Source organism: Notolepis coatsorum, assembly GCF_963971535.1.
Source record: "Notolepis coatsorum genome assembly, chromosome: 17".
Taxonomy (NCBI): Eukaryota; Metazoa; Chordata; class Actinopteri; order Aulopiformes; family Paralepididae; genus Notolepis; species Notolepis coatsorum.
In genome coordinates, this window is record NC_140181.1 from 34,924,533 (window position 1) to 34,951,276 (window position 26,744).

The 26,744-nt window shown below is 42.0% G+C and overlaps 1 protein-coding gene across 2 annotated transcripts in view; it reads right to left on the reverse strand.

Annotated features, from left to right (window-relative positions):
• The window catches only part of slc6a8 (solute carrier family 6 member 8), a 96,123-nt gene that overhangs the window by 50,491 nt on the left and 18,888 nt on the right, over positions 1-26,744 (reverse strand). For both annotated transcript variants that reach the window (XM_084333111.1, XM_084333112.1), the window contains exon 2: positions 2,118-2,249. In XM_084333111.1, coding sequence (XP_084189237.1) covers positions 2,118-2,249 — 132 coding nt within the window. The remainder of the gene's footprint in view (positions 1-2,117; positions 2,250-26,744) is intronic.

Below are 26,744 nucleotides of genomic sequence, written 5' to 3' on the forward strand. Positions count from 1 at the left end.
TAAGATAAGATAATCCTTTATTGATCCCCTAGGGCAGTGGTTCCCAAACTGTGGTGCGCACACCCCTTGTGGTGTGCGAGCGCCCTCTAGGTGGTGCGTGACATGAAAAGGCGAATGGTGGTAAAAAAAAAAAAAAAAAGTTTCATACAAATCTTAGTCAAACCTTTAGTATTATGGATATTAAACATGCTGGCAGAGTATTGTCGTGAACATTTTAATTAAATAAAGAAATTCCCTATCCATAGTCGCCGTGGGAAGAGATAAAATTAAAAATTAAATCTGTGCACGGAGACCAGCAACAATTTTTTCGAACAGAAACCCATTGGGGGGTGTGCGAGCTAGGTCGGGAGGTGACAGGGGGTGCACGGCCAAAAAAGTTTGGGAACCGCTGCCCTAGGGGAAATTCAGGTGTCAAAGCAGCATGGGGGGGGGGGGGGGGGGTACAGGGTGGCAGATTCATAGATTCACAGTACAGTACAATATAGTAATATAAAATATAATAATAATAATAATAAATAATAAATAATAATAAAGTAATATAAAAAGTAATATAAATAAAGTAATATAAAATATAAAATAGTCATATAAAAGTACAAACACAGTACTCAATTATTACTCATCGTATATGAGTCTCTAGTGCAAAGAATCAAGATAGTCGTTGATGTGAGTCTCTAGTTCTCAAGTCCCGAGTTGAGACAGTGATAGCTCTGGCAGCAGAACCGGACGCTCCGGCCGCCCGAGCCCTTTATTGTAGAGCCTGATGGCTGCCGGTATAAAGGACCGGCCCAGGCGGTTTGTGGTGTGTCGGGGGGGGGATGAGTCTTAGGCTGAACCGTACGTGCTCTTCATTCTGGCTAGCTCCACGTAGAGGGGGTCAGAGGGGTTCTCCAGGATGGCTTCTAGCTTTTTCCTCATCCTCCTGTCAGCCACCACCTCTAGATTATCCAGCTCACCACCCACTACTGAGCTAGCCTTCTTCACCAGCTTGTTCAGCTTGCTGGAGACCCTCGAGTTGATGTTGCCCCCCCAGCACACCACAGCAAAAAAGAGGACGCTGGCTACAACCGACTGGTAGAACGATACAGTAATATGTAATGTATTACGTACAGTAATACAGTAGTACAGTAGTAGAGCAGTACAGTAGTAGAGTACAGTTGTATGGTAGTAGAGTCCAGTAGAGTACAATACAGTACAGTACATAGAGTACAGTACAGCAGAGCACAGTAGTAATGTTAAGGTTCTGAATAATGTGTTGACACATAGTTAATATTAAGGTTCTGTTAAGTAATACTATGTTGACACAGTAGTAATGTTAAGGTTCTGTTAAGTAATAATATGTTGACACTGTAGTAATGTTAAGGTTCTGTTAAGTAATAATATGTTGACACAGTAGTAATGTTAAGGTTGTGTTAAGTAATAATATGTTGACACAGTAGTAATATTAAGGTTGTGTTAAGTGGGCAAGGCGCTCGCCTCTAACGCAGGAGATGCTGGGTTCGAGCCCAGCTCTCTGCGTTGCTTCCGGCTTGGCTGGTCGTTCATACTAATACAATTGGCAGTATTAGGGGGTGGGAAAGCCGGTGGGTGGGGATCGGACGTTGTGGACAGCGACTCCTACAGGTCGGTTGGTGCGCCTGTACAGCAGAATCAGGAAGTATCGGGGGCAGCGTGAGCCTCCCACGCGTTACTCCTCGCCACTGAGATCGTGCTGTGCAGGTGAAAAGATGCGACGGCTGCCTCCTCGTGTACCGGAGGGGACACGTGATGCAAGGCTTCGTCCACATTGCAGCCGACCAGTGGGAGGCATGGTCTAGCAACGTTCGAGACAAGGGAGGGAAGAATTGGATAATACGAAATTAGGATGGGAGAAAAATAGAAAAATGGAGAGAAAAAGTAGATAAAAAAAAAAGTTGTGTTAAGTAATAATATGTTGACACAGTAGTAATGTTAAGGTTGTGTTAAGTAATAATATGTTGACACAGTAGTAATGTTAAGGTTGTGTTAAGTAATAATATGTTGACACAGTAGTAATGTTAAGGTTGTGTTAAGTAATAGTGTGTTGACACAGTAGTAATGTTAAGGTTCTGTTAAGTAATAGTGTGCTGATAGCTTGTTACCTTTAAACAGTGGAGCGATGTTCCAGACATTAATACTGCCAGCCTTCATGAACTGACCCAGAGCGATCTCCAGGAAGAATATAGGAATACCTCCGACAAACACGATGAGCATGTAGGGGATGAGGAACACGCCTGCAACACACACAGTAGAACACTGGTTAGTAAGGGTTGTAACTTGTAACCACTAAGTCAGTGCTTCTCAAACTTTTTCTGTCAGACCAAAATATTTTGCATGTTTCAATGTTGTCTGTAAAGGTTTTTTTTATCCAGAGTAACTTGGTGATCCTTTTCTGTGTTTTATTAAATAATGATTTTCAGATTTTGAGAAATTGTATTTTCATGGAGAACAGTGCAGCTGCAACAGATAGCACTTTAGTGATAATTTTCTGTAATTTTTTTTTTTATAAATCTCAAGGCCCCCCTGTCATGCCTCTGCGCCCCCCCTGGGGGGCGCGCCCCCCACTTTGAGAAACACTGCACTAAGTTATGTAATAAAATACTGCATTTAAAAAGGTGCCCAATGGAGTTTTTGACCACTAATTGCTGACATTTACGCAATAGGAGGAAAGGGGTCACTGAAAATTGAGTATCACTGTCTGTCTGTCTGTCTGTCTGTCTGTCTGTCTGTCTGTCTGTCTGTCTGTCTGTCTGTCTGTCTGTCTGTCTGTCTGTCTGTCTGTCTGTCTGTCTGTCTGTCTGTCTGTCTGTCTGTCTGTCTGTCTGTCTGTCTGTCTCTCTCGCTCTCTCTGTCTCTCGCTCTCTCTCTCTCTATTTCTCTCTCTCTTTCTCTCTATCTCTCTCTCGTCCCCTGGGGGATGTGGGGACACTTGGCTGGGCTGACAGTGGGTTTGGCATCAGAGTGGCATCACACTGCGACATTGACTTCAGCGTCGACACAGAAGATAACTCATTTGTGAACTAATTTAGAGAGCACAGTAGGGGAGACGTGGAAAGAGAGAGAGAGAGACATAGAGAGAGAAGCATAGAGAGAGAGAGAGTTTAAGTTTATTTATTTTTTACCCAGGGACAATGCACATTAATCAACATCTTCAGTTTCCACATCAATGTAAATGTGCCAGAATTAGCTAATGAGCTAGTTTTCATCTGTAGTCCCTGCCTAACATGCATGTCTTTATGGTGTGGGAGGAAACCGGAGTACCCACGCAAACACGGGGAGAACATGCAAACTGCTGGGGTTCAAACCCAGGACCTTCTTGCTGTGAGGCAGCAGTGCTAACCACTGTGCCACCATGCCGCCCACGGACACATAGAAAGAGATATATATATATATAGAGAGAGATAAATAGAGACATAGAGAGAGACGTAGAGAGAGAGAGACGTAGAGAGAGAGACGTAGAGAGAGAGACGTAGAGAGAGAGAGAGAGAGAGAGAGAGAGAGAGAGAGAGAGAGAGAGAGAGAGAGAGAGAGAGAGAGAGAGAGAGAGAGAGAGAGAGAGAGAGAGAGAGTCAGAGAGACAAGGAAGGCAGAGAGAGACAGAGATCCCTACAGGGAGACCAGGCAGGCAGAGAGAGAGTGACAGAGAAAGAAGCAGAATGCAAGTTGGTGCAACTAATAACACGGTTGAATGACTCACCATGAAAACACTGATGACCCATTATAGAAAGCAAAGAGGGAGAGGAGAGAGAAGAGAAGAGAAGAGAAGAGAAGAGAGAAGAGAAGAGAAGAGAGAGGAAGAGAAGAGAGAGAAGAGAGAGAAGAGAAGAGAAGAGAAGAGAAGAGAAGAGAAGAGAGAGAGAGGGAGAGAGAGGAGTGAGGAAGATAATAGGGGAAATTAGATGAGATGAGGAGGTGGTAAGAGAGGAGGGGAGGAGAAAAAAGAGGTAGAGGGAAGAGGATAGGAGAGTCGGGGGAGGAGTGGCTATAATCCCATTGAACAGCAGACAGAAGGCTGAACTGAATGAGCTGCTGATGTCACTGCTAAATTAGAGAGAGAGAGAGAGAGAGAGAGAGAGAGAGAGAGAGAGAGAGAGAGAGAGAGAGAGAGAGAGAGAGAGAGAGAGAGAGAGAGAGGTGGGAGACAGAGAGACAAAGAGAGGAGAGAGAGAGAGAGAGAGAGAGAGAGAGAGAGAGAGAGAGAGAGAGAGAGAGAGAGAGAGAGAGAGAGAGGAATAGTAAAAGGGGGAGAGGAGAGAAGAGGAAAGTGCCAGCCGTTGCATAACTCAGTCACCCTGAGCTCATTGGCCAATTACACACACACACACACACACACACACACACACACACACACACACACACACACACACACACACACACACACACACTGTGTGAGACTGATTCTAAACATACTAGTGTTAAATTAGATACTGAGCACTGATCCAATCCAGTAGTACTGAAGAGTATAGACCACTAGTGACAACAGAACACGACAGAATCAGTCAATAAAGGTGACCTTGGCAAGATGGCAACAATTTTTTCCTCTTTTCCTATAATATTCTCTCTCTCTCCATGTCATCACAAGTTCACCTATTTCTTTGTTGTCTGTCTGTTGTCTATTGAGATAGATAGAGAGAGAGAGAGAGAGAGAGAGAGAGAGAGAGAGAGAGAGAGAGAGAGAGAGAGGACAGACAGATAGACAGACAGACAGACAGACAGACAGACAGACAGACAGACAGACAGACAGACAGACAGACAGACAGACAGACAGACAGACAGACAGACAGACAGACAGACAGACAGACAGACAGACAGACAGACAGACAGACAGACAGACAGACAGACGCAGTAATGATGGTAGCTCCAGTAACACTGTTGGTTACATTAGACTGAGTCTATAGGCTACTGTGGCTGTGGCAGTAAGACAACAGTCTACAGACAAACAGCAACATGGCTCAGAGAAGACAGCTCTCTATAGGACTCAAATATTTACCACTAATAGACAACACTTTGATTAATCGATTAGTCGATGTCAGTGTGCCCCCACATAATGGATTAGTTGGCCTCCAGTCAGTGCAGTAGACACAGTAAACGTATTGATGGGTAGCTCTATAATATAGGCGTGTGGTAATTGGATGTAATGAGGTAGAGGCACAATGCCAGTTTGCTACAAAGCGTGTGTGTGCGTGCGTGCGCGTGTGTGTGTGTGAGAGAGAGAGCGAGATAGAGAGAGAGAGAGAGAGAGAGAGAGAGAGAACTAACCACTCTATCACTATAAACATGTCAGCTAACCAGTCCTTTACCACAATAATCATGTTATCTAACCTCTCCTCTATCACTATAAACATGTTAGCTAATGTTAGCTAACTCCTCCTCTATCATGTTATCTAACCTCTCTATCTAAACATGTTAGCTAACCCCTCCTCTATCACTATAAACATGTTAGCTAACCCCTCCTCTACCACTATAAACATGTTAGCTAACCCCTCCTCTACCACTATAAACATGTTAGCTAACCCCTCCTCTACCACTATAAACATGTTAGCTAACCCCTCCTCTACCACTATAAACATGTTAGCTAACCCCTCCTCTACCACTATAAACATGTTAGCCAACCCCTCCTCTACCACTATAAACATGTTAGCTAACCAGTCCTGTACCACAATAAACATGTTAGCTACCTTTCCTCTATCACTATAAACATGTTAGCTAACCCCTCCTCTACCACTATAAACATGTTAGCTAACCAGTCCTCTACCACTATAAACATGTTAGCTAACCCCTCCTCTACCACTATATAAACATGTTAGCTAACCGCAGTCCTGTACCACAATAAACATGTTAGCTAACCCCTCCTCTACCACTATACTATAAACATGTTAGCTAACCAGTCCTTTACCACTATAAACATGTTAGCTAACCAGTCCTGTACCACAATAAACATGTTAGCTACCCTCTCTTCTATCATTATAAAGGGGAAGTTTAGAGGCTTACTTGCAGGCCTGCCTGCGACAGGCTGTAGGCCTAACTGTTTTTAACTTACTTATTAGTGCATTTTATAAGTGATGTTCTTCCTTTTAATGCACTTCATCTATGTTTATGTTTACTATGTTAGCTAACCCATTCTCTATATCACTATAACCTCTTATCCAACCGGTACATTTAGCATAAAACGCCTGTCGATTGCATACCCGAAGTAAATTGGTCACTCTTCTTGAACCACTTATAGCACATGCATGAGTCACTCTGAGTGCTAATTTATTAGAGTTACAGAGGTTTGAACACACTAAAATAAAAGGTTCATTTTTTTTTATGTCTGAATTTGTTTGCAAACAGATGCCTGCAAAAGAGTTCCAGTTGATAGGTATGAGCTGGAAACACAATGGGTCCATAGCCTGAAGTCTTATCTGGAACAGGTCCAAAGTTGATAACAATAGCCTACCATGGAACATTTTTATTTACACATGTTTTTCTAATGTTTGTATCAGTATGCTTATCTAAAATGGCTGTCCGGTCCAATACATTTCCCGTCGCTCAACGTGCAAGCGAGTAATTCTCCTTTCTTCTACTTTCCCTTTATCACAGTAAACATCCCTTGTGTAAGATACCATCAGCTCCAGAATTTCATTGGCTAAAAAAACGGTCAATAATTATTCATCTGTCCTGACTGTGGTGGTTTAATCTGTCCTGACTGTGGTGGTTTCAGCTGTCCTGACTGTGGTGGTTTCAGCTGTCCTGACTGTGGTGGTTTCAGCTGTTCTGACTGTGATGGTTTCATCTGTCCTGACTGTGGTGGTTTCAGCTGTTCTGACTGTGATGGTTTCATCTGTCCTGACTGTGATGGTTTCAGCTGTTCTGACAGTGATGGTTTCAGCTGTTCTGACTGTGGTGGGAAGTTCATTCCACCAACTTATTTGAGTAGCTACTTCATATTACTTTAACATTGGTAGTCATTTTATGTTTTCTGAAGCAGCAACTTTACATTATTGTCTACATCACTTTAACAGCTTTACTTCAAATAGCTATTTCACAAGTTTGCTACTTTACTGTACTTTAGTAGCTTTATATTACTGTTTCTCTTTATTTTATTTGTTTGTTTTAGTTTAATTTGTTTATTAACTACCTTCTTTCATTATTATAAATTACAATATGAGCGCTGTGTGGGTAGAGTCGGTTATCATTTGGATTTTATCCATTCCAATTCTGCTCTTCGAATCTGATCTTATTATATCTTACTATAATCTGCTAATTGTTCCTAAATCCCTGTAGCCTATAGTAATAATGTCTAACGTTGCTGTGGATAAAGGGATATAAATAATTGCCTCATACCCTTCACCACAAATCACTACTAATAAGTGACATTCGTCCAGCTAGGCTACTCTCTGTGCTAAATTGTGTGTGATTGCTGTGGTAGAGCTATATGGTCTAGTACAGGGGTGGCCAACGCGCGGCTCTTTACCCACCAATGTGTGGCTCCTCCCTCCATTAAAAAAAGAATTCTAATATTTTTTATTTTTTATTTTTTGTCATTCATTCCATAAGACGTAGAATAAACATTTACAAAAATGTATTCAACAAACATTGATTGATTGATTGATTGATTGATTGAAAACTTTATTAACAGATTGCAGAATGGGTACAGTACAGTACAGCTCAATACATACAATTGTTAAGGGGATGCAGACCAGAGAAAGACTTTCGTCTTGTTTACATCAGGGTCCCCCATTTTCAATTCATCGTAAAACATCGTAAAAAATGACCATGTCCACGTCTTAAACTCATACGGAGGCCTTAGTTTTGGTTTTAAATTACATATAATATATCATCATTAATGTATTTATTGTCACACAGAGCAGAATAATTGTCCACAACAAACACATTCCCTTTAATTTACACCGTTGCAACAAACACATTCCCTTTCATTTAGACCTACACGCTCACATCACAACAACACGTCGCTCCCGAAACACGGTTATCCACTGACTTGAGCAGCTAGACAAATGTCAGAGGTTTGGAACTAAGCATTTTAAAATAGAAAGTCAAGCCAGTCCAACAGTGACTTGCAATGTTTGCAAGGAGGACATTCCACGTGGAGGAAAAACTCATGAAGCAGCAGAATGGAGGCAGTGTTTTCAGACTAACTTTTCACCTGGAGGATAACGTCAATTATGTGACTGAGGATTATCGTCTGCGTTTCAGACCAGAATGGAGCAAATCATTACGTAAGTCGAACACTGAATGTATACTAATGTGCAAACATATATTGAAACTTTTAATATTTCTCATATGAAGCACATTTCTCAGGGTGAATGTAATAACAAGAGCCTCCGCGCTCGCGCCCCTCGAGGGACTATCTAGTATTAGGCAACAGAGGGGCTTGTCTTGCTCCGCCAGTTTCTGACAAAAATGCGTTAAAATTGATTACTAATGTGAAAGATCGGATCGGGAACGATCGGGATCGGTAGATATTTAAAATCACATGATGGGGATCGGATCGGGAGCAAAAAAAGGCGATCAGGACATCCCTAGCTGATTCTAGGGACATCTATGGATCTCAGGGAATGTATTCCCAGTGTCTGAAATATTGTGTATGTTACTAGGCTTGAGTAAATTGTAATGAACCAAATGAGAATATCAATTCAATTATATATATATTTCTTTTTATCTTTGACTGTGAATAACACCATGCTAAAATTGACCAGACCTGAAAAATTTAAGCAAATTAATAAAGGGAAGATGATTAAACAGAAGGTTTTGTAGATACAGTACTGAATTCTGCCATCCGGACACATGGAATTTGATATTATGATTATAGAATATCAGGCCTATATAAATTACCTTATTATGGCCAAGTCGCACATCTATGGATCGGGCCAAATCTACCCTTTCCACTGGCAGAATTCAATCTGGATTTAGTATCACCAGGCGTGATTCACAAGTACAGTTACTTTTTTATAATGTAAATTTCTCCAAAATGTTCAATCAGATTGCAACGCCATTTTTTGCTAGACGTTCACAGAAAGGTAGAGAAACTAACTGTGTTCTGTATTATGACAATAACGTTCAGGTTTGTGGGCGATAATCCCGAAAAATAAGAGAAATAAAAAAGTGAATCCAGAAGTCAGATGATTGACAGGGGCTGGCGTGAGCTGGGTAGGGTAGTTTTTTTAAATTCGAAAGTCCATCAAAAGCCCTGGGTCTCTTCCTTCAAAAGACTACACTCACTTTTGGCTGTGCCACTTCCTCCCGTCAATATGCACCAGTTTCCGACTCAATGCTCTGAGATTTCTATAATCATATATTTCACTAATAACAGTTACAATCATTGGTAAACAAACGTAATGCTGAAAATATACACTTTGACTGCTGTTTTGACAGGGTTAGGGTTTTTACTCTTGGCTACATTTGAAAAGAAAACGCAACATTAATTCATACATGGATTTATGGCCTGATGTCATTTGCGGTCCAGTACCGGACCGCTCGGGCTTAAGAGGTTAACCCTGTGAGGCCCAAATAAAAAAGACATTAGCAACATCAGAGGCCAGAGCGTGGGACCTACTGTATAAACACATGAAGGGTGCCGTGACTGAAAAAAAGGTTGAGAAACGCTGGTATAATGGTGTGGCTCTTTGTGGTACCACAGTAATTTTTGTGGCTCCTAGTCTCTGACTGGTTGGCCACCCCTGGGCCCTGTTCCTCGTACCTGGCTAACTGTGTTAGCCAGATAATTTTCAGGATAGCTTGACTTAAGCCAGACCTTTCCGTTCCCCGACGTCGGATTGTCTAAATCGCTATGGCAACAGATCAAAAAGTTTGAACCTGGTCGAGGGCAGGGTTTAGTTCAGTTAGCTGGATAAACCATGGCCACACCCTCGCAAAGAAATGCAGCTCGCTTCCTGAAATAATCCTCACAGTCTAGATCCCATTATACCATTCTGAATTATGTTTTTGTGCTTCGTTCTTCTAGAGGGGGCTTTTGAAATGTAAAATAATAGACCTAAAATGCTGATAATAAATTTACTTTGTCCTAAATAATGCACGTCATATATATGGCGCTCGCAAGGTGCGATACACACACTATGTGGTTATTTTAATAACGCGGAGCATTGCAAATGTGAATCCCGCAGGGATATTTTTAATGAATGAAACCTATCAGGCGTTTGGCTCTGATTAGTTTCATATTCTCCGCTGTGGATGTATTTGCTTAACGGAGCGCCCGGATTGTGTTTCATTCAAGCATAAATTGAAGCGTCTTTATGCGTCGACTGTGGATATTAATTACGAGGAATCTGAATCTGTGGATTGTTGAATTGTATCACTGTCACTCACACGTTATTGTGATATTGTAACTGGGATTAAAATGTCTGATGAGATGCGCTGTTTGATGGATTTGAGAAATTTAATGAGCCGTTGACGTTTTGACGAATGAATTTGAGAAAATGCATTTATCTGTTCAAGCACTGTTATCTGATGATGAACATGAGGTGTCACTGGTATAAACCAAAGGTTAATCAATTCAATGAATGTATGGATGATGTCCGAAACAGATTAAAACCTGATTAATAGTGAAACTGTATAGCCTCCCTCCAAGCCTCTCTGACACCGTTATTTCGGGGGTCGCGCCTTGAAAACGTTATTATATAAAGTACATGATACCTAAGCCGAGCACATACAGTACAGATATCATCATAAGTATCTATTAATTCGTATCAATTAGATACTCTTTGGGCTTGTTTGTATCTACTTATTCTGAAAGAGTTGAACTAATTATTTTCGCTAGCAAGATCTCATTTGATTATTCATTCCATTAAGCCTACTGCCAGCAGGCACATTTAAAGAAATATAATCTGATTGATTGGGGTAATGAGGGACTTAACATTAGCCTATAGATTATGCATTTAACTTGTCGACGAGGCTATTGAGCCGTACTGTATTGTACCCATTCTGCAATCTGTTAATAAAGTTTTCAATCAATCAATCAATCAATCAATCAATGCCGTTAGAAAATCAGGATTTCTGCGATCGACATCTGCTGTCTTTTCAGGTGAGGCGGCCATGCGCAATTATCCTGAGTATCAAGTCTGGTTCGAATTAACGAGACTGAATCAGCGTTCGAGGAACAGGGAAAGCCTGGATTCAAACATCGGGTTAATTGAATCTGGATAATGGGACTTTTGATCGACTTACAGTAGTTGAACCAGGTACGGGGAATAGGGCCCAGTGGTCTAGTAAGTAAACAGTATGTCTCTGGTCACATGCTTTGTTGACACACCCAGGTAATCAGTGACATTAAGGTCCCAATGACAGTTCCTGCCAGTTAGTAGCCTACAACCTTTTACAACTTGGCATGATGCTCATCACAGTCATGGGGCACAGCACAATGGAACAGATAAGCAGATTTGAAACTCACATTTCACACATCAAATCCATGGCTCTTGGAGTTTTGGTACCGGTTTGAATTCTGAACTGATTCTTGATGCCCGACCTTTGTGTGCTGGTTGTGGTCAGTTAGATCAACTAGCTGGCTGCCTTCACCAACTAGCCCTGTCCTTCTGCCAAGGGGTAGACTTAGCAAGCTGTCCATTAAGGATTGGCTGCCCCATATACCTGAGAGAGTGATTAGGTAACATCTACCGTACTATACAACTGTGCAGTTTACCTCTGCATACCACTACATCTCAGCAGTTCATAGGAGTGGGGGGGAAAAATCCATACAGCAATATGTTGTGATATTTTGCATGCCAATATCATATCAATACAGTGAAGCCAAGTATCGATATTTAATAATAATAATAATAATAATAATAATAATAATAATAATAATAATAATAATAATAATAATAATAATAATAATAATAATAATAATAATAATAATAATAATAATAATAATAATAATAATAATAATAATAATAATAATAATAATAATAATAATAATAATAATAATAATAATAATAATAATAATAATAATAAATAATAATAATCATATTTTGCTTGACAATCCCATTTTACTGCAATAAAAAATTGGAATGAGGTGAACAGACTGAAAATGTTATCTTATTAGATACAACAGATGATGTATATCTTATATAAGGTTTTCCATTGGGTACATCATTTGTAGTTGAAAAAAGGTACCGGTAATACATTGCAATATGTCACAATACCATGACTCTAGTATGGTGATAATGTAGTATTGTGACTCTAGTATGGTGATAATATGGTATTGTGGCTCTAGTATGGTGATACTATTTTATCGTGACTCTAGTATGGTGATAATATGGTATCGTGACTCTAGTATGGTGATATGGTAACGTGACTCTAGTATGGTTATAATATGGTATTGTGACTCTAGTATGGCGATAATGGTATTGTGACGCTAGTATGGTGATAACATTGTATCGTGACTCTAGTATGGTGATAACATTGTATCGTGACTCAACTCTCGTATGTTGATAATATGGTACCGTGACTGTAGGTGATACTTTAAGAAAGTGAATACAAGGAAGGCAGCAGGACCGGACGGCAGGACCGGACAGCAGGACCGGACGGCAGGACCGGACGGCAGGACCGGACGGCATCCCCGGACGCGTCCTAAAAGTCTGTGCCGACCAACTGGCCCCGGTATTCACTGACATATTCAACCTGTCCCTAGAACAGTCCGTCATCCCCACCTGTTTGAAAAAGCCCACTATTGTCCCTGTACCCAAAAAACCCACATCCGCCATGGAGTGCTTTGAGAAGCTAGTGAAGGGCTACATCTGTTCCTCCCTCCCCAACACCCTGGACCCCCTGCAATTTGCATATTGCCCCAACAGGTCCACGGAGGACGCCATAGTCCATGTGCTGCACACGGCAGCATCACACCTGGACAAGAGGCAGGGGAACTATGTGAGAATGCTATTTATTGACTACAGCTCAGCATTCAATAATACCATAGTCCCCTCCAAGCTCATCGTCAAGCTCAGACCTGGGCTTAAACTACGGGCAACAGTGGCTCAGGAGGTAGAGCGGTCGTCTGGTAGTCAGAACATTCCTGGTTCAATTCCCACTCCTCCCGGGCAGCGTGTCGAAGTGTCCTTGAGCAAGACACTTAACTAGAGCCATATGGAATCCGCGATCACGGAATCGCGGACGGAATCGCGGAATTGAGCAATACAAATGGAATCAACCATAAAAAATTAAAAAAAAAAAAAATTTTTTTTTTATACTTTTTCTTTCTTTTATGTTGTGGGACTTGTACAGCACTTTGTTCAACTTTGTCAGTGCTGTAAAGTTTAAACCTTTTTAAATCTTAGACAAACAAAACACTTTGCTTTCATGAAATATTGTAAGCCGTCATTTGAGGCTTTATAAAAGCAGCACAATGAAGACAAATCTGTCAGTGCCGAGTCCGTCCTCATCTTAAATAACAAACAGCATTGCTTGTTGTAATTAACAAAGAGAGGCAGAGTTGATTTTGCAAAAATATATATATATAATTAAAAAAAAATTAATAATCAAATTTTATTTTCATATTCGAATCCCATGCCCATCGAACGAAGCTTCGAAGCTTCGAAATATTTAAAACAGCCCTATTAAATGGACTGTTATATCTTATTAAATTGTGGACATTTATTCATTCCCACTTATTAGACACTATTTCTGATGGTAAAATGAGCGTACAAAGCAAAATACAGAATTCTGAAATATTAAAACGGAAAAAACTGAATTTGGAAAAGAATAAAATGGAATTTGGAAAAAAATAAAACGGATTTCATATGGCTCTACACCCCTAATTGCTCCTGATGTGCAGGTTGGCACATGTACCTCAATGTCTGCATTTTTACTTCATTGTAGTTTAGGTTGTACGTTAGTTTGTATATTGTATATTGTATATTCATATAGTGTTGGGACTTTATTCCTTTTACTGTATGAAGCACATTCTCAGGGGCTCATACGGAACCAAGCATTTCACTGTAATGTACATGTACTTTATACGTGACAAATAAAACCAAACTTGAACCTGATAATATGGTATTGTGGGGCCTCTGGTGATTCCCACCCCTACCCATTCATATGTCTCTAACTGACTAAAACTCAGTGCACGATCAGCGATATCTTCCAGCAGCAGTATATGCCATATTATGTGTGTGTGAGTGTGAGTGTGAGTGTGAGTGTGAGTGTGAGTGTGAGGCTGCTGCATCATTAATAAACTATCGATTTATATGGAATTTGTTAAACTTATCCTTTGCGTCTGTTGTCATTTGTGTGGGTTCAACTCGTGAACAGTAAGATGAGCAGTGGAATGTTTCTCCACTGGCTTTTACGATGTGCACACTAAGCAATGTAAGAAATAAATCAAATAAAACCAACAATAAATAATAACAATATATGGAATATGAATACAGTCTATTCCACTATAGCTATATCCGCACAATTGGGTTTAGTTCTTATGTATTTATTCACTGTAATTTGCCGTGTTTTTGTAGTGCCTTTATTTATTTTCGGACATCACGATGCCTCATTGAGTCATGTTTATAAATGTAAAACGTAATTGTTAATGATACAAATATTGTCGTATTTATTATTATCATAATTATTTAATTCCGAGGATGTCTGTAGAATCGACGTGAAAGCAATCACCAATGATTTCTCCCAAATTAAGCCCTTAAGAACACAGGCGGACACCACTTACAACTGCCTTTCAGAGTTCGTAAATCCTGTTTGTAGCTACAAACAAATCTCAGAAAAGAAACTGTTCGATCATGCCAAAATTGGCCTGAGAAGTTCGTAAGTGGAGTTACGAAGAAATTTGTTCGTAACTTTCTCATAGTCCGTTCAAGGTCCATTGTTTTTGAGTTTTTCAAATGTATTTTTTGGTGCTTTGAGCGCCACAAGCCAAGTGCCATTCATCTGTATTGGAATGATGGCATTTATCTCTACGTCATTTATCTCTAATACTAAGCAAATCACACCAAAACATTCTGGATAGATCTTTATTTTATTTGTATTTTAAGAAACTATTTAGAATCACGTGCTCCGCCCACCATGAGCAGATGAAATGCTGTTTCTGGATGGATTAAAAGGGAAACAAGATGAGCCAAGTTCAGCAAGTTCAGCCTTGAAGTCGGAGATTAAAGTGCCAAGACATTACATATAAAATGGAGGGGTGCGGCTGGGTAGCGCAGTGGACTAAGCACTCGCCCACCGCAGAGACTCTGGGATCGAATCCAGCTGTCAGCGGTACCTCCGGCTTGGTCAGTCGTCTCTACTAACACAATTGGCAGTGCGGGTGGGAAGCCAGTGGGGTATGTGTCCTGGTCGTTGTAAACTGCAAATTCTACTGGTCGGTCAGGGTGCCTGTTCAGCAGGGAGGGGATCTGGGGGTAATAGCGCGAACCTCCGCACGCGTTACATTCCCCCGGTGAAACTCCTCGCTGTCAGGTGAAAAGAAGCAGCTGGCGACTCCGCATGTATCGGAGGAGGCATGTGGTAGTTCTACACCCTCCCCACGCCGACAGTGGGGCAATGCGTGCAACGACCAGGAAGGGAATTGGCATAACCAATAAATTGGGATGGGTGAAAAATACAGAAAGCCCAAAAATAAATAGAATAAAGAAAATGTATACAAATATGTAAATGGTTCAAGTTTCAAGTTTGTTTATTAATTATCACAATAAAATGCACATACTTTACGGTGACATGCTTGTTTCTGTATGAGCCCCTGAGAGTGTGCTGCATACAGTAAAAAAAAGTAAGTAAGAAAGTAAGTAAGTAAAAAGTAAGTAAAAAGTAAGTAAAGAGGAATATACAATATACAGTACAATATACAATCTAAAGTACAACCTAGGTACAGTCTAAGTACAGTGAGTAAAACATTTTAAACAGTGAGGTACAATGCAGAAAATGAGGTACAAAACGTTGAGGTAAGGTGCAAATGCAAATGAGGTATGAATGTAGTGCAAATCTCTTTAATAATAGATAAATATAATGTAGTGTTAAAGTGTCTAAAGTGAGTGTTAAGGTGAGTGTTTGTTTAAAAGTGAGTGTGCAATGAGTGTAGATGATGGGTTGTTACATGGAGTCATTGAGCATCCTGATGGCCTGGCGCTAAGTATAGTTAGTGAGAGAAAAGTCAAAGCAATAGCCTGGATATAGTGAGGTCAGCTGACCGTACCTAACCTGAGAACCAGACAAAACACACATGTTGAAGTGATGAGCAAGGAAACAAGGAAGGAGAGTGATCAATAATACAGAATAATTGTGAATAATATATTATAGACCATTTTATATGGTCGTTCTGAACAAAGGCATAATGAAAAATGTATCACCACCTGAACATGTTTTGTGTGCACAGTGCCACCACATGTAACCTATGCTAACTTTAACCTATGCTAACTTTAACATATGCTAACTTTAACCTACAGTATGCCAATTTTAACATGTGCTAACTTTAACACATGCTAACTTTAACCTAAATTAACTTTAACATATGCTAACTTTAACGTGTGCTACCTCTTCCGCCCATGCGGTCGCAAATGACATCACGTCATAAATCAAGTTCTCCAGACTGTCTGACAAATTTTTTATTTTTTTTTGTCAAACGTATTCAAGTATAAACATCATAACCATGTCACAACAGCAGTTATAATGTATATTATCATCAATACGTTAGTTTACCAATAGGTTAAAGTGATTAGATCAATTTTTGTTTTCGTTTTTCTGTTGTTTAGTTTGTGAATGTCCGCCATTTAAAAAAAATTGTCCGTCTGTAATTTTTTATTTGTTTGTGGGCATTTTGAAGAGGACATCCAGAGCTTTCGGTGAGAGTTGGAATTTTTTAGAAATACACTTCCCAGAGGCCTCTAGGTCAAAAAAGGCAAATGGGTTCTGTATGATTTTTTTTTATATCTCTTATTACTCAGGATAATATACCACAAAACTGAACGTTATTGGCATACATTAGAGCAGTTAGTTTGTCTCCCCTATTTTGAGCATTTAGCAACAATCAGATTTGAAATCAGTTTCAAAATGCTGTCACTCTGGCCAGAATAATAAACCTATTGTACATACAGTAGATTTCATTATCTGTTCTTATGCACGCCTGGTGATACTAAATCAAATGAACTAAATGAACTCGGGCATTTGAAAGATAAGATTTGGCACAATCCATAAATGTGCGAATTGGCTATAATATAGGTCATTTATAAGCCTGCTATTCTATATTCTATAATAATATTTCAAATTGCATTGGTCCGGATGGGAGAATTCCGTACTGTATCTACAAAACCTTCTGTTTAATCATCTTCCATTTATTCATTTCCTTAGATTTGTGAGGATTCGCCTGTTCCCTGGACCTTTATTCCCTGTCTCCTCACCTCACCAGCCCCCACCTTTGGACTTTCCCTGTCTACTCTCCTCAACAGCCCCCACCCTTGCAATGTTTTACTCTCCTCTACTCTTCACCAGCCCCCACCCTTGGACTACCTTTCGCAGCTGTCAGTTTATGATTAGCGCCCCAGAGGGCTTTAAATACCTGGACCTCCCTCCAGTCCTGGTCGGGTCGTTCTTGTTACTACAATCTACTGCCGCATCTCCGGCGTGAGACGTCGTGCCACCCCTGTACTTCACCACCTGTCGCCGTTTGCCTGGAGTGGGACGCCGTCTACGCTCTCTAATTCTCTACGGGAGGTTTTCCAGTGTTCCCACTCCAGACGTCAAGCCAGCGCGCATCGCTTCCTATTCCACGGGAGGATGCGCCTCTTCGCCCCGGTCCCCTGGGACCCCTGTGTTCTGCGCTGCCCGTCTGCAGCATCCGAGGGGGGATCTCCGTGCCAGGCCTGGAGTGGTGTTCCCACTCCAGACGTCAAGCCGGCGCGCTCCCACACCAGACGTCAAGCCGGCGCGCATCGCTTCCTATTCCACGGGAGGATGCGTCTCTTCGCCCCGGTCCCCTGGGACCCCTGTGTTCTGCGCTGCCCGTCTGCAGCATCCGAGGGGGGATCTCCGTCCCAGGCCTGGAGTGGTGTTCCCACTCCAGACGTCAAGCCGGCGCGCTTCCACTCCAGACGTCAAGCCGGCGCGCATCGCTTCCTAGTTCCACGGGAGGATGCGTCTCTTCGCCCCGGTCCCCTGGGACCCCTGTGTTCTGCGCTGCCCGTCTACAGCATCCGAGGAGGATCTCCGTGCCAGGCCTCCGCCGTCGGGCCCCTGGTCCCCGTGCCAGGCCTCCGCCGTCGGGCCCCTGTTCCTCATCCCTGTAAGCAGCTCTGGCCCTCGCCCTGTCCAAGGCCTTAACCCTGTTCTCTGTCCCTGTCTCCAGCCCGCCTCTCCGGGCCTCTGTCCCTGTCCCCCTCTCCAGTGCCCCTGGTCCTGGTCCTTGACATTTTAGCCCTGGCCCTGTCCCTTAGCCTCAGTCCCTTAGCCTGTTCGCCTCTTAAAGGCACAGTGCCGCATTTTTCATATTCTTTGACTCTAGTGTTTTTTGTGTTCTCCCTTAAAGGGACTGTGCCGTTTTTGTTATGTAAGAAATAAATGCCCTGTTTTGGCTTACTCTCATACCTGTCTTGTGTTGTGCGATTGGGGTCGGTTACAAACCATAACAAGATTTTTTGTACACGTGATCTCAAGAAGGTACTTTTCATGTCTGGTCATTTTTAGCATGGTGTTATTCACTGTCAAAGATGCAAAGAAAAATCATAATTCATATTCTCCTTTGTTTCATCACAATTTAAGCAAGCCTAGTAATAGAGACAATATTTCTGACACTGGGAATAGCTTCACTGAGGTCCATAGATGTCCCTAGATACCAAGAACATGCAAATGGACCTTGTAGAAGTGGAGCAATATTCCATTTACTTAGGTAGGCTATGTATTTTAGGCGGATTTTCAGAAAATAGGGCTTCGGGCCTAAGAGGTTAACAAATGCTAACTTTAACATATGCTAACTTTAACCTATACTAACTTTAACATAATGCTAACTTGAACATATGTTAACTTTAACCTATGTTAACTTTAACATATGCTAACTTTAACCGATGCTAACTTTAACATATGCCAACTTTAATCTATGCTAACTTTAATTTATGCTAACTTTAACACATGCTAAATAAGGCATGTGACGTAAGATTAAGCCATTTATGATGACAGGTGTACAGTAGAAGTTGTCATGCTGTTGTCATGGCATTGGTAACCTCAACACCCAGGTCACACGGAGAGAACACATACTCACATGGAACTGAGAAAGAGAGAGAGAGAGAGAGAGAGAGAGAGAGAGAGTTAACTCCTTACTTCATTAGGGTTATAGTTTTAACCCGAGGTCGGTGGGGGAGGGGAGGGGTATTTATAGTGTTTGCATACAGTTGCAGCTAGAGATGTCACTGTGTGAGATGTTGATTGTACAAGTGTAGTCTGATTAATTATCATGGTAATAGTACAGCCCACTGTCTCTGGTCATTAATGATTAAGAGGGACACAACTCAGAGATAAGTATGGGGAGTTACTGTACATCATACTAGTGTACAAGTACAGGGAGATATATCATACTAGTGTACAACTACAGAGAAATATATCATACTGGTGTACAACTACAGAGAAATATATCATACTGGTGTACAAGTACAGGGAAATATATCATACTGGTGTACAACTACAGAGAAATATATCATACTGGTGTACAAGTACAGATAAATATATCATACTGGTGTACAAGTACAGGGAAATATATCATACTGGTGTACAACTACAGAGAAATATATCATACTGGTGTACAACTACAGAGAAATATATCATACTGGTGTACAAGTACAGAGAAATATATCATACTGGTGTACAAGTACAGGGAAATATATCATACTGGTGTACAACTACAGAAAAATATATCATACTGGTGTACAAGTACAGAGAAATATATCATACTGGTGTACAACTACAGAGAAATATATCATACTGGTGTACAAGTACAGAGAAATATATCATACTGGTGTACAACTACAGAGAAATATATCATACTGGTGTACAACTACAGAGAAATATATCATACTGGTGTACAAGTACAGATAAATATATCATACTGGTGTACAAGTACAGGGAAATATATCATACTGGTGTACAACTACAGAGAAATATATCATACTGGTGTACAACTACAGAGAAATATATCATACTGGTGTACAAGTACAGGGAAATATATCATACTGGTGTACAACTACAGAGAAATATATCATACTGGTGTACAACTACAGAGAAATATATCATACTGGTGTACAAGTACAGAGAAATATATCATACTGGTGTACAACTATAGAGAAATATATCATACTGGTGTACAAGTACAGAGAAATATATCATACTGGTGTACAACTACAGAGAAATATATCATACTGGTGTACAAGTACAGAGAAATATATCATACTGGTGTACAACTACAAAGAAATATATCATACTGGTGTACAACTACAGAGAAATATATCATACTGGTGTACAAGTACAGAGAAATATATCATACTGGTGTACAAGTACAGAGAAATATATCATACTGGTGTACAAATACAGAGAAATATATCATACTAGTGTACAAGTACATGGAGATATATCATACTAGTGTACAAGTACATGGAGATATATCATACTAGTGTACAAGTACAGGGAGATATATCATACTAGTGTACAACTATAGAGAAATATATCATACTAGTGTACAACTAAGTACAGGGAGATATATCATACTGGTGTACAAGTACATGGAGATATATCATACTAGTGTACAAATACATGGAGATATATCATACTAGTGTACAAGTACATGGAGATATATCATGCTAGTGTACAAGTACATGGATATATATCATGCTAGTGTACAAGTACAGGGAGATATATCATACTAGTGTACAAGTACATGGAGATATATCATGCTAGTGTAATAATAATAATAATAATAATACATCTATTTTATATAGCGCTTTTCCAGGTGCTCAAAGACGCTTTACATGGGCAGGAGAGACAAACTATGGCAAAACAAAAAAACAGAACAAAAATAATACATGACAAAAATAAAATAACACCGACAGAATTAGAGGTCAAAAGCAAGATTGAAAAGGTGAGTTTTGAGGGCTGATTTAAAAGATGTCAGGGTGTTTGCATCACGGATATGGCTGGGGAGGGCATTCCAGAGGGAGGGGGCAGCAGCAGCGAAGGCCCTGTCGCCCCAGGTCCGGAGCCTGGTCGTGGGAGGTGTTAGGAGGTTGGCATCTGCAGACCTAAGGCGACGGGTGGGCGTGTGACGGTGGAGGAGGTCGGACAGGTAGGGAGGGGCAAGGTTGTTGAGGGCTTTGAATGTGATGAGTAGTGTACAAGTACATGGAGATATATCATGCTAGTGTACAAGTACATGGAGATATATTATACTAGTGTACAAGTACAGGGAGATATATCATACCAGTGTACAAGTACATGGAAGTATATCATACTGGTGTGCAGGGAATATATCATACCAGTGTACAAGTACATGGAAGTATATCATACTGGTGTACAGGGAAATATATCATACTAGTGTACAAGTACAGGGAGATATATCATACCAGTGTACAAGTACAGGAAGATATACTGGTATGTAAGTATGAGGTATTGAGGTAAGGAGAAGAAAGAGAGGGGGAGAGAAGAGGAGAGGAGAGGCATGGTAAGAGGAGAGGAGAGGGGGGAGGGGAGGGGGGGGAGAGGGGAGAAGAGCAGAGGACAGGAGGTTAGAGAAGCATAGAGAGGAGAGGAGAGGGGAGAAGAGCATGGGAGAGGGGAGGAGAGAGAAGCTAGAGGAAAGGAGAGGGGAGAAGAGCATGGGAGAGGGGAGGAGAGGAGAGAGAAGCATAGAGGAGAGGGGAGAAGAGCAGGGGAGAGGGGAGGAGAGGAGAGAGAAGCATACAGAGGAGAGGAGAGGGGAGAAGAGCAGGGGAGAGGGGAGGAGAGGAGAGAGAAGCATACAGAGGAGAGGAGAGGGGAGAAGAGCAGGGGAGAGGGGAGGAGAGGAGAGAGAAGCATACAGAGGAGAGGAGAGGGGAGAAGAGCAGGGGAGAGGGGAGGAGAGGAGAGAGAAGCATACAGAGGAGAGGAGAGGGGAGAAGAGCAGGGGAGAGGGGAGGAGAGGAGAGAGAAGCATACAGAGGAGAGGAGAGGGGAGAAGAGCAGGGGAGAGGGGAGGAGAGGAGAGAGAAGCATAGAGGAGAGGAGAGGGGAGAAGAGCAGGGGAGAAGGGAGGAGAGGAGAGAAGCATAAAGAGGAGAGGGGAGAAGAGCAGGGGAGAGGGGAGGAGAGAGAAGCATAGAGGAGAGGAGAGGGGAGAAGAGCAGGGAGAGGGGAGGAGAGGAGAGAAGCATACAGAGGAGAGGAGAGGGGAGAAGAGCAGGGGAGGGGAGGAGAGAGAAGCATAGAGGAGAGGAGAGGGGAGAAGAGCAGGGGAGAAGGGAGGAGAGGAGAGAGAAGCATAAAGAGGAGAGGGGAGAAGAGCAGGGGAGAGGGGAGGAGAGAGAGAAGCATAGAGGAGAGGGGAGGGGAGAAGGGCAGGGGAGAGGGGAGGAGAGGAGAGAGAAGCATAGAGAGGAGAGGGGAGAAGAGCAGGGGAGAAGGGAGGAGAGGAGAGAGAAGCATAGAGAGGAGGGGAGAAGAGCATATAGAGGAGAGGAGAGGGGAGAAGAGCAGGGGAGAGGGGAGGAGAGGAGAGAAGCATAGAGAGGAGAGGAGAGGGGAGAAGAGCAGGGGAGAGGGGAGGAGAGAGAAGCATATAGAGGTGAGGAGAGGGGAGAAGAGCAGGGGAGAGGGGAGGAGAGGAGAGAGAAGCATAGAGAGGAGGAGAGGGGAGAAGAGCAGGGGAGAAGGGAGGAGAGGAGAGAGAAGCATAGAGAGGAGGGGAGGGGAGAAGAGCAGGGGAGAGGGGAGGAGAGGAGAGAGAAGCATAGAGAGGAGAGGAGAGGGGAGAAGAGCAGGGGAGAGGGGAGGAGGAGGAGAGAGAAGCATAGAGAGGAGAGGAGAGGGGAGAAGAGCAGGGGAGAGGGGAGGAGAGAGAAGCATATAGAGGAGAGGAGAGGGGAGAAGAGCAGGGGAGAGGGGAGGAGAGGAGAGAGAAGCATAGAGAGGAGAGGAGAAGAGCAGGGGAGAAGGGAGGAGAGAGAAGCATAGAGAGGAGAGGAGAGGGGAGAAGAGCAGGGGAGAGGGGAGAGGAGAGAGAGAGAGAGCATAGAGGAGGGGAGGGGAGAAGAGCAGGGGAGAGGGGAGGAGAGGAGAGAGAAGCATAGAGAGGAGAGGAGAGGGGAGAAGAGCAGGGGAGAGGGGAGGAGAGGAGAGAGAAGCATAGAGGAGAGGGGAGAAGAGCAGGGGAGAGGGGAGGAGAGGAGAGAGGAGAGGAGAGAAGAGCAGGGGAGGAGGAGAGGGAACTAAGGCCATTCAACAGGATTAAAAGATTATAGGCCACTCCCGTTAATCTACCAGCCACGTGGGGCGAGGGATGATGATGTCACACTTGGCAGCCAGCCAGACACACACATACACACTGCTGTGATACCAATGGACATTATGCACATCACTAACACACACACACACACACACACACACACACACACACACACACACACACACACACACACACACACACACACACACACACACACACACACCACACACACACACACACACACACACACACACCACACACACACACCACACACACACACACACACACACCACACACACACACACACACACACACACACACACACACACACACACACACACACACACAGAGAGAGAGCAGATGCCCCAATGGACACTTTTTTGTGTAAATAGTGTAATGTAAAAAGGGTAGGCAATTATAAGCCTCGGCTTCATTAATTCATTCATTAATTCATACACACAACGTCCCTAACACATACGCACATACACTACTCACAGCTGTACTTCTGCTGAAGGCGGGGCGTTTCCCCTTATCGGCCCACCCACTTTACTCAGAAATGCACTGTTGTCTTTGTTTCCAGCTGTTGAAGTTTGTAGCAAAGAAATTAGACACTTGTCCACTGGCATGGACATTCCTGAACTGTTTAGCGAGCTCATTCTCCTTAAAACAAGGCCTTGTGTTTTTCTAGAAGATTCTTTCTATATACAGTGTACTGACCTGGAAGGTCAATATATCTCTTTCTAGATACAGTGTACTGACCTGGAAGGTCAATATATCTCTTTCTAGATACAGTGTACTGACCTGGAAGGTCAATATATCTCTTTCTAGATACAGTGTACTGACCTGGAAGGTCAATATATCTCTTTCTAGATACAGTGTACTGACCTGGAAGGTCAATATATCTCTTTCTAGATACAGTGTACTGACCTGGAAGGTCAATATATCTCTTTCTAGATACAGTGTACTGACCTGGAAGGTCAATATATCTCTTTCTAGATACAGTGTACTGACCTGGAAGGTCGATATATCTATTCCTAGATACAGTGTACTGACCTGGAAGGTTAATAATATCTCTTTTAATATAATATACATAACTTTCTACAGTAGTGTACTGACCTGGAAGGTCAATATATCTCTTTCTACAGTAGATATAGTGTACTGGCCTGAAAGGTTAATAATATCTCTTTTAATATATACATTTTTTTATATATCCCTATTGGCATGTGGAAAACAAAAGTGACACACACACATAAGCTTGCATATACACACATAGTACAATCACATAGACAGGCATAAACAATACACACATAGGCATACAGTCAAACACAAACTCACACACAGTCGCACAGTCGCACACACACACACACACACACACACACACACACACACACACACACACACACACACACACACACACACACACACACACACACACACACACACACACACACACACACACACACACACACACACACACACACACACACATAATCTGACAGTAGAGTCAGCTACTGACAGAGGGCAGCTATAATTCAGATTATAATTCCTGTGTATGTCTGTACATTGGAAACAGCTGGATTAACATAAAACACATTACAGTACACTAGACTGTTTCTATTTTACTATATATAAAATATATATATACGTAAAATAGAAAATATACTCAGTTTATTCCCCTGACAGATACTGTATATTCTCCTGACAGATATATGCAGTTTTGCCTCTGGTAAATGAGTGTAATGTTGCTTTGAGTAGGAAGTGATGTGTTAACGGACGTTGCTGTCAACATGTTACTTCTTCATTTCCTCTGGATCACAACACAGTAGCTGCATCAACGTTTTGTTAACAGGAAACAATTCCTCATAGTGGCTTCATTATTTGTGCCCAGGGTTGCAAGACTTTTGGAATATTTAAAGGTAGAATCTTTCCATGGGAATAGCAGGAATATATGGGAATTAGCTAGAATAAAATTCACAGGCTTTATTACCATGTTCTATGCAGATAGAAACGTAAACATTTTACCATATCGTAATTGCAAACCTTTGTAATAGAAGTTTTAACTAATGAGTTGAACTTTAGAGGGACACTTAGTCGAAAAATAATGCTGATTTATTTAGTAAATAATCTCACACATATACCATAACAGTTTTGCACACAAGTTAATGAGTTTGGACATGTTCTCCAGTGAATGGAGGATACTGAATCCTTGTGTTGTGTTAATTACAACTCATTGAGATGATGGACATGAAACAATCAGCAATCACTGTTACTACTTTTTCATCTGCAGACACACGCACGCACGCACGCACACACACACACACACACACATCCACACACACACACACACACACACACACACACACACACACACACACACACACACACACACACACACACACACACACACACATGCAAATGACATGTCGTCAGCTTGTGACTGCAACTTGTTCCTGTTTGCGGATGACTCAGCCCTGCTGGTCTCTGACAAGAACAAGTTACAGGTTGAAAAAACCCTCAGCTCGGAACTAGGCAAAATCTTCATATGGCTCGCCGACAACAAACTATCATTACACCTGGGTCCAGAGTCCATTCTCTTCGGTTCAAATAACAAACTCAGCAAGACCGACGGCTTCTCAGTTACAGTGGGTGACGTGACAATATTGTCACAAGGAAAAATGAAATTACCTACCTGGGTTCCATCCTAGAGGCTAATCTTTCCTGTGACAAAATGGCATCCAATGTAATAAAAAAAAGTCAACCAACGAACTCGATTCTTGTACCGGATCTCCTCTCTGGTAAACAAGAATACCCTGAAGACTCTGGCAGGAACACTCATTCAAGGGTACTACGACTATGCTTGCACCTCATGGTACCAAAGCACCTCAAAGGCACTAAAAACCAAATTACAAACATCTCAAAACAAACTAGTCAGACTACTGCTTGACCTGACTCCTAGAACCCACCTCACCCCTGCCCACTTTGCCAACCTAGGATGGCTTAGAGTAGACGACAGAGTACAGCAACTTGCAATGGGCCTGGTCTACAAGATACACTACACGACCAAGGTACCCATGTACATGTCAAAATACTTCCCAAAGGTCAGTAAATACCACGATCACAACACCAGAGGGAGCTCCACAAATCATGTGAAACCCAGATTCAGCTCAAACAAGGGACTAAACACGTTTTGCAATTATGCCACATCAATGTGGAACGCACTACCCAAAGCTGTAAAGGAATGTGAATCACTACCCACTTTCAAAAACACTCTCAAAGAACACCTACGGGAGACTGCAATTCGAAACTGGCCCCTACAAAT